Below are 9,008 nucleotides of genomic sequence, written 5' to 3' on the forward strand. Positions count from 1 at the left end.
GGGTCTGGCGTCCCCCTCGCTGGTGACCCGGGGCTGCCCCGGGCAGCGCGGACCGTCCCGGACTACGAGTCCCATGCTCCCCCGCGCGGCGCGCTGACGTCACACGCCGCGCTGTCCTTAGCCCGCGCACCCGGATGTGAGTTCCTTTTGCTCCCCCGGAAGGTGAGGATGGCGGAGCTGCCGATGTCGGCGCCGGGCCCGCCGCGCTCCATCCGCCGCCATCCGCCCGCCCGCGGCCCCGCCGCGGTCACAGGCGCGGCCCGGCAGCCTCGGGGAGTCGGCGGATGGGCCCGATGGGCGCGGGGTTGGGGAGGAGCGGGAGTGTCGCCGGTCCGAGCGGGCCAGGCCGCGGCGGGATGCGGAGGCCGCGTCGAAGCTTTCCGGGAGCTGGGCTGGGGCTGGACGGGGGAGGCCGCTGGGGCAGGGCCCGGCAGCTGAGGGCACAGAGGCGGCTGAAGGCCCGGGATGTTTTTGCGTGTCCTCGAGCTTCCCACCGAGGAGCGCTTGGGTGTGCGCTGGAGCTGTGGTAACCAGCGTGCAGGAGCAGCTAAAGTCATGTAGAAGCGCGCAGGCAACGGGGCTAGGTCAGCTGTGCCCGGAGTTGGCTGACAGCTACTGGAAAGGTGTGAAGGATGGTTTGGATTCTTTTATTTTTATTTTCTGTGCTTTGTAACGAGCCCTAAACCCTGCCGTCTGTGATTGCAGATGGCGGGCGAGAAGGCGCCGGAGAAGAAGCCAGCTGAGAAGAAGCCGGGCAAGAAAAAGGCAGGGGAGAAGAAGCCGGCGGAGCAGAAGCCAAGCCAGAAGGCAGCAGGGGACAAGAAGAAGAGGGTGAAGAAGTACCATGCCAGCCGTAACCCCGTCCTGGCCCGCGGCATCGGGAGGTATTCCCGCTCTGCCATGTACGCCAGGAAAGCCCTGTACAAGCGCAAGTACACGGCCCCAGAGACGAAGGTAGGGTGGGCAGCACTGGGGGAATAATCACATTTATCGTGGTGCCTTTGGTTTGAAATGTGCTGAGTTTTGCTTGTTCTTTGAACGCAGATAGAGAAGAAGAAGAAGGAGATGCCCCGTGCCACCATCACTAAGCCAGTGGGTGGAGACAAGAATGGAGGCAGCCGGGTGGTTAAAATCCGGAAGATGGTATGGAAAAGCAGCGGGATGCTCGTGGTGTGGTGCAGGGGGCTTTGGCTGGGTGATGAACCCTGTGCTTGGGGTGATGTAGGGCCTCAGCCTGTGCTGTGCTTTCCTGTACAGATCCAGCGTTCGCGGGAGGCGGTGGGAATTCTCTGTCCTGTGTGTTGCTGTGCTGAGGTGGAAGCACACACAACTAGAGCTGGACGCTAAATATTCCAAAATACTCAGTGTGTTCCCAAGCACTGTCTGAGCAAAAATCAGAAAAGCTGAACTGCAGGGAAATGGGGAAACCCTTTTTGAGGAGTTGCTGTGCTGTGAGACACACGGGCGGTACAAGATGTTTGTGCTGTGTTCCCAGCCCAGGTACTACCCCACGGAGGACGTTCCCCGGAAGCTGCTGAGCCACGGCAAGAAGCCCTTCTGCGAGCACAAGCGGCGCCTGCGCGCGTCCATCACCCCCGGCACGGTGCTGATCCTGCTCACCGGCCGGCACCGCGGCAAGGTGGGCGCAGCTCCTGCTCCCAGGGGTCTGGCAGCGTTTCGGACACCCTCAGTCTCCCGGCTGATGCTGTCTGACCCTGCTGGGTGTAAATCTGTGACTTCTGTCTGGGTGTTTTCCTTGTCCAGCCTTTAGGGGAGGCAGAGGTGAAATGTATTACTGTGGGTCTGCTGGGCAGTCTGGACTTGGTGGAAGGAAGGAGAGATCTTGACTCCATTTCAGAAGGCTAGTTTATTATATTATGATATGTATTACATTAAAAAAGACCACACTATAACTAGACTACAAAGAACAGAGAGAAAGATTCATCAGAAAGTGAGACAGGAATAGAAAAGAATGAATAACAAAGTTCTGTGACTCCCAGAGAGTCCGAGTGCTGCTGCCTCCTCGATTGGTCACCAAGTGGAAACATCCCACACTGACCAATGGAGGAAGCACCTGCTGCATTCCACAGGAGCAGATAACAAATTGGTTACACTTGAAGCTGAGGCCTTCTCAGCTTCTCAGGAGAAGAAAATCCTAGCAAAGGGATTCTCACAAAATACCACAACCACAGAAATATTTGTAAATTAAGGTTGTTCTGAGCAGAGCTGGAAGTTAAACAGGCTCAGCCAGTTGCTTGGACCCAATGCAAAGAGTTTTGCTGCAGAGCAAAGCCAGTGCCTGTTTCTGTTGCTGCTCCTCCAAAGACAAAACTTTGTCCTACAGCAGTTACTGTAAAGGAAAAATTAGAGTTTCATTCTTAATCTGATTATCAGGGTATAATTTCATAGAAAGAGTGGTCAAATCCTGGAATCATCTGCCCAGGGAAGTGGTGGAGTCACCATCCCTGGATGTATTTAAAAAAGCCTGGATGTGGCACTGGGTGCCATGATCTAGTTGAGGTGTGAGAACGTGGGTTGGACTCGGTGATCTTAAAGGTTTCTTCCAACCTAAAAATTCTGTGATTCTGTGTAATGGATTGTTACATTGGGTTCTCCATCCTCAGGATGGTCACCAACATGACTGGTATCCTTATTGTCTTGAATTCTCTTTGACGTTCATGATCCCATAAACAATGCTGTCAGAGAAGGAAACCTTGAGCAGAAGGAACAAAACACAACCAGGGGATGGCTCTGTGTGAAGTTACGGGGCCCTTGTGGTGTTTATCCAATTCCTGCCTGTAACTCACACCAAGGATTTGGGTGCTGGGATGGCTGCTGCCATCCTGGAGGATGGGGGAAGAGTTAAACTGGAGTAATCGGCTTTGCTCAGCCTTGAGAGGTAAAGCTTGTGGGGAGGCACACTTGGTTGGAGAGGAGGCACCTGGAAGTGCTGGAGCTTGGATCACGAGGTGGCAGCTCCTCAGGTGGCACAGCTGGCCCACACCTGGAGCACTGTCAGTGCTTGTACCAGTAACAAAGGCACAATCCCAGTTTGGCTGTGGTATGGGAGCACTGGGACCTGAGGATTGATGTCCCATCTCATTTCTTTACAGCGCGTTGTGTTCCTGAAGCAGCTTGATACTGGCCTTCTGCTTGTTACAGGTAAAAAATTTCATTTCAACGTGGTGGTTTTGTTCTGGGGGGGTTCTTTGGGTCTTTTTAAGTTCAAGTTTGTCTCTGGGGTCAGTAGCACAATGGATCTGCACGTGTTTGGTTTGGCACATCAGTGGGGAATCACATTTTGTGGTGGAGTCGCCACCCCTGGAGGTGTCCAAGGAGCAGCGAATGTGGCACTCAGTGCTCTGCTGTAGTTGACAAGGTGCTGGTCTGTCAAAAGTTGGATTTGGTGATCTTGGAGATCTTTTCCAACCTTTACGATTCTGTTTGTGACTTTGCAGGGAGGTGGAGGGGAGATAATTAGCTTCAGGATCTGACTACCTGAAAGAGCTCAGGAGGGAGATTTTTGTGTTTCTACAGGGCTTTGACTGTTGTGATTTTAGCTGTAGGCAACTGATGGAACTGGTCATCATACAGACCACCAAAATTGAGCTTCAAGGCAGTGGTTTTCAGCACAAAAGCTGACCTGGCTCTCTTGTCTTCTCTGCCTTCAGGCCCCCTGGCTGTCAACCGTGTGCCTCTGCGCAGGGCCCACCAGAAATTTGTCATTGCCACATCCACAAAGGTGGATCTCACTGGGGTCAAAATTCCCAAGCATCTCACGGATTCCTACTTCAAGAAGAAGAGGCTGAGGAAGCCCAAGCACCAGGAAGGAGAGATCTTTGACACTGAGAAAGAAGTAAGGGACAGGGTGGTTCCTTCTTTCTCAATGCTCCAGGCTAGGCTGGAAAGGGGGAATTAGCAGGAAAAAAACAGGTGGATTTGAAGTGGTCATTAATAAAGTGAGGTGATGCCATTAAAAAATGAGGTAATCCCTCTTTTAAATTTCAGGATTTTTCTTGGAGGAGGAGGAGTTATTATCCCAGTTAAATGTCTTTTTTTGACCATGAAATGCTGTCACTGTCTTGGCTCTAAGCAGCGCTTCTGTGCTCCACCACCTTCCCATTATCGAGAACAAAATGGGGCAAAGTTTTCTTAAAAATCCCAAAACTCAGGGTAGCCCTGAATTTCCTCCTCTCTCTCTAAAGGATTCTGCAGTTGCTCCCAGGGTTTTAATGTTGTTCTCTGTGCTTTGCAGAAATACGAGCTGACGGAGCAGCGCAAGACAGACCAGAAGGCCGTGGATTCCCAGATCCTGGCACGGATCAAGAAGGTGCCTCAGCTCCGGGGGTACCTGCGCTCCACGTTCTCTCTCTCAAATGGAGTTTATCCTCACAAATTGGTGTTCTGAGCCTTCTGCAAGCACCACATTAAACTCCAAGGGAAAAAAAAGCAAGGATTTGTGGAGTGTTCATTGCAGTCTGCAGCAGCAGGTGTTGCACGGCTCTGGCAGTGCTTGTTGCTGTGGGATGAAACTCTGAGGGGCTGTAGGTAGTGACCAGAATTCAGAGAAGTTTGGGGTGTAGGAGTTTTGGCTGAAGTAATTTTGTGGTGGTTGTTGGATTTCTTTGACTACTTAACATAAACAGGAATTCATCTTTCTTAACTCTGAAGGAGCTGAGACAGATTTTGAAATCCTGAACAGATTTTGCTTTGGAATAGCAGCTAATGCTGGACACAGTGCAGGATAAAATCAAGACAAAATATGTCTGTGCTGAGCTTCAACTAATAAATAATTTCTTAGAGGTATTTCAGGAGCTGTGCTTTGATTTTGAGGTGGAAATGCTGGGAATACTCCACAGTTTTGCAGAATATCAGTGTCTGAAAGTGAGTGGAGAAGGTTAGTGCTGTGTTGAACTCAGCAGAAATCAATGCTCTTACAAAGCAGGGAGGTACAGTTCACCAAGTCTGGCACTCTGGAGCTCTTCCTTAGCCAGACTTCTGCAGGGATCCAGGTTTATGTAACTGCACCATCTGCCTGCCCAGTAATTCTGAGCTGAGGTAGCCAACAGGGTTAGACTTGACAAGAAACAGAGATTTCAACAAATGCATCCAGGCTCCATGAAAACGGGATAGGGGAGAAAGCAATACAGCCCTCCCTGAGGTGGAAGCCATGCTCAGGGGGAAAGAGGAATTGGGCTTGGAGTGCTCCAGAGGCAGTGAAAGAACTTGGACACCTGTGGAGGACCTGGTTTGCACCAAGGGGCTGCAGTCTGCTGCTGTTGAGTGTTGAAGTGTCTGAAGTGAAAGCACTGGGCACTGCCACCATCTTCCTGTTGGTAATTACCAGCCTGGGAGAGCTGAGGGGTGTCAGCCTGCAGAAGGGAAGGCTCCAGGGAGATCTTGAAGCCTTTGGCAGTGTCCAAAGAGGCTCCAGGAGAGCTGGAATGGCACTTGGAACAAGGCTTGGAGTGACAGGACACAGGGAATGGCTTCCCTCTGCCAGAGGCAGGGCTAGATGGGATACTGGGAAGGAATTATTACCTGTGAGGGTGCTGAGGCCCTGGCTCAGGGTGCCCAGAGAAGCTGTGGCTGCCCCTGGACCCCTGGAAGTGTCCAAGGCCAGGTTGGACAGGGCTTGGAGCACCTTGGGATGGTGGAAGTGGCAGGGATTGGAACAGGATGAGCTGTAAGGTCCCTTCCAAGCCAAAGCAGCCTGGAATTCCCTCTGAAGTATCAGTGGGGCTCAGCAGAGGGAGGCAGTGAGCTGGCTGTGCCCCGTGCTCAATTCCTGGCCTGGCTGGGAGGAGTCTCTTGTTCCGCCCTGTGTTCTGCCTTGTGTTCTTTATTTTCCCATTGGAAATTTGGAATTTTGTCTGTTACTGGTTCCATCTTGTGTGTGCTTTGCTGGATAATAGGATTATTCACAGGTTTTTAAGTTAAAGGGAGTTTTTCCTGCAATTCTGGGAGTGGCCTGTGATATAAATCAGCTCTAAAAAGATACAGAAGGGTTGTACACATCTCCCCGCTACTCCTAAGGTATGTCTAAGAAAAACCTTAACCAAATATGCTTAGAAAGTTCACTTAAATTAAAAATTGTGTGTGGGAACAACAAAATGGGGAAAGCCCCATCCAGCAAGGAGAATCAGAAGAGTTTGTATGAGCACGTGGTATTGTAAATTCAGTCCCACCCTTGTGCTCTTGAGGGAACACTGCAGGACATGCTAATGATCCAGTCATTCCCTTCCCTGGGGGAGTGGGGAGGCTGCAGGAACAAAACAGCCCCAAAACCACTTGGGTGTGGAGATGCAGTGGTGTTCTCTGGAATTGCTGGTTGCTCTGACACATTCCTGCTTTGTGGATCACGAGACACCTGGAACCATTAACCTTGTTTGCTGGGAGGGGAGGCTTTGTCTGCCACTGTGCTGTCAGGAAGTGGTTTGGAAAGGGGAGCTGGTTATCCACGGATGCTGCTCTGGAGCAGTGCTGCCATTGCCCTGTTCCTGTCACCTGTGTGATGAGGTGGTGACAGTAACACACCCTGCAAGGTGGGGAGGAAGGGAGGGAGGAATCTCTGCTCCTGTCAATGGCTGAGCTGAGTCACTGGCCCAGCTGGATGCCAGTGTCACACCAAGGGATGTGGGAGCAGGAGAAATTGGAACACCAAATCCTGCCTTCCCGAGGCCAAGCAGCTCCTCAGGCTTTGCTGCAGGAAATGGAGATGGCAAACGCCTCATCTTCCAAAAGGAGAGGCAGCCAGTGATCAGCTGTGATGTGTCTGTCTCCAACCTCCCAAATATTTTCCCCGAGTTCTGTGCAATCTGCCTTCTTCGAAAAGCTGCAGGGTGAGGGATGGAAAACAGGAAAAACGAGGCCTGGGCAGGTGACCAGCACAGAGGGATTTTTTTAATCCAGATAATGCTGGCCCCTACCTGAGCACAACTTGCAGCACATAAAGAGCCTTTGTGTGTGTTCTGGCTGTCCCCAGCATTTCCCATTCCATGTGAACAGTTCTGCAGCTGGGCTCGCTGAGTCACTGCTTTTTCCTGGGCAGCCCCCACAGAAGAAGCCAGAGACATCCAAAGCCTCCATCACCCGATGAAAAGTGCTGGAGATGTGCAGCTCCAAAAATAGTGACAGCCTCAACCACAGCAGCACTTCATTAGCATCAAATGTGCTCTTTGCTTCAGCTGCCTAATAAAGTGATATGTAATTATAATAAAGCATCCTTTGGAGAGGAAAGAGAGAGGGATGTTGGCTTTCCCAGGGAATTGATAATAAGATGTGATGCCTTGTTATCTCCAGGCACCTATTTTTACCTGTCAGCTGTGCAGTGACCTGGTGGCTGCAGCTCCAACCCAGTGAGGCTCTGTCCAGCTGTCACAGCAGGCAGTGGGCTCAGGGAGCAGCCAGTGCCTCTGGAATGAGAATCCTGCAGGGACCAGGATCCTCAGGAGAAACTGAGGCTGATCTGCAAGACAAAGTCAAAGTCCTTTCCAGTGCCAGGCTTGTAGAGAACCTGTGGCATTTCAGCTGTGCCACACTTGGGTTTAACCTTAATTAAGAGAGGATGCTCTGCCTGGAGTGTGAAGGTGCTTTTATGGGACTCCCACACCTTTTGGGCCAGGTGGTGAAGAAAATTTGCCAAATTCCCAGATGGCCAGGGACTGGCTGCTCAGTTCACCTGTGCTGTAGGATGTGCCTTGTCATGAAGGAGAGGCTGAACCTTTTTCTCCCAGCCTATTTCCACCTGATCCCTGCCCTCCCTCTCCTCAAGAGTTCAGGACTGTTGCAAAGAAATTCACTATGGATGTTTCCACAAGCTCAATAAATAATCAAATAAATGCCAGTCCTATGGATACACCATAAAGAGCTCCTGCTCCTGTCCTGGTTTGGGAAGAGGAACTGAGGTTCCCAGCCACTCTTCACCTGTTAATTTGATTTCTCCAGTTCTCCTACATTGCAGTCTGCACTGAGCACTTGACAACTCATTGCTTAAGCAATTAAAGCAATTAAATCCTTATTTTTGTAAGGATCTTATTCATACCAGTCCTTGTTATGTTTTGTTCTGGAAGCCACGGGTTGAGCAAAGCCAGGCAGTGCCTGAGTCACTGCAGAGGGTGCGTCTGGGATGGCTGCATGTGGAATTTGACATAGGTGCCATGCAGCAGCCAGGACATTTCTCTTTATTTAGTTACTTTTTAATTATTTGTTTGTTGTTTGGGGTATTTAGATCAGAGCAGTCTTAACCCTCTCCCAGCTATCGGTCAGAACCCCCATTTTTGTCAGCTGGCTGGGTTTTTTGCTCACTTTATTTTCCCCCCATTATTTCAGTGTTTATCTCAGGGGAAATGACTTTGCATGATGGATTGCACACAGAGCCAGCAGCTTCTCTGACCTAAGCATGGTTCACACTCCATCAGACATAAACACTTATTAGTTGTAATAGTGATGAGGAGAGAGGAAGCACAGTAGTCAAAATAGGGCTTGAGATGAAAGAAATTCAATGGTTTTTCCTCAGCAATATTGATTTTCTGTGTGATCCTGAGCAAGTCGCTTATTTTCAGAGAGGTCTGTGCTCACGTACTGCAGAAAGCAGAAATACTTTCTCATGTCTGGTCTCAAGAAGTGTTTTCAACTTCAGAAAATGGAAAATTTATGTCCATTTTCTGAAGTACATAAAAGAATAAGCAGTCTCCGCTTGGCTGACACTGAGAGGGAACCTGATCCATTAATCTGATCTTGTTCTGTGAGATCATATCAACATTTCAGACTAAAAAATACAAAAGTTGTGCTGTGTTGAAGACTGGCACAGGTGGCACAAAGAATAAATGTTCTCATAGTCCTATTTATTAGTTTTAATGTCACTTTTTGCAGAATTTAGGCTGTTTTATTTGTACAGAGCAGCAGAGCTCAGAGATTCAGAAATTCTGGAGCCCTTGTGTGTTTCTTCAGTTGCCCAATTAGCAGTTCCTGGTGCTTTGCCTGCAGGTTGGTTTTAATGATGATCA

General features: G+C 50.1%; 1 protein-coding gene across 2 annotated transcripts; it reads left to right on the top strand.

The window, feature by feature from the left end:
* Window positions 1-139: 139 nt before the first annotated feature.
* Window positions 140-4,453, top strand: RPL6 (ribosomal protein L6). 2 transcript variants are annotated; one of them, XM_038152481.1, is made up of 7 exons: window positions 140-162; window positions 706-954; window positions 1,045-1,143; window positions 1,496-1,639; window positions 3,114-3,162; window positions 3,672-3,856; window positions 4,256-4,453. In XM_038152481.1, exons 2-7 carry the CDS (start codon window positions 706-708, stop codon window positions 4,406-4,408), a joined length of 879 nt encoding a protein of 292 aa, XP_038008409.1. In that variant the 5' UTR covers window positions 140-162; the 3' UTR covers window positions 4,409-4,453. The 2 variants fall into 2 exon arrangements, with proteins under 2 accessions (XP_038008409.1, XP_038008407.1); XM_038152479.1 differs by lacking the exon at window positions 140-162 and adding an exon at window positions 169-273.
* Window positions 4,454-9,008: the final 4,555 nt, after the last annotated feature.

The sequence above is a fragment of the Motacilla alba genome, chromosome 15, assembly GCF_015832195.1.
Source record: "Motacilla alba alba isolate MOTALB_02 chromosome 15, Motacilla_alba_V1.0_pri, whole genome shotgun sequence".
NCBI lineage: Eukaryota > Metazoa > Chordata > Aves > Passeriformes > Motacillidae > Motacilla > Motacilla alba.

Bases quoted from the DNA above. Each gene is read 5' to 3' on its own strand.
- RPL6 (XM_038152479.1), top strand. From the start codon at position 169: ATGGCGGAGCTGCCGATGTCGGCGCCGGGCCCGCCGCGCTCCATCCGC. The intron at 1,144-1,495 runs GTATGGAAAAGC...CTGTGTTCCCAG, and splicing joins TGGTTAAAATCCGGAAGATG to CCCAGGTACTACCCCACGGA. The intron at 1,640-3,113 runs GTGGGCGCAGCT...ATTTCTTTACAG, and splicing joins CCGGCCGGCACCGCGGCAAG to CGCGTTGTGTTCCTGAAGCA.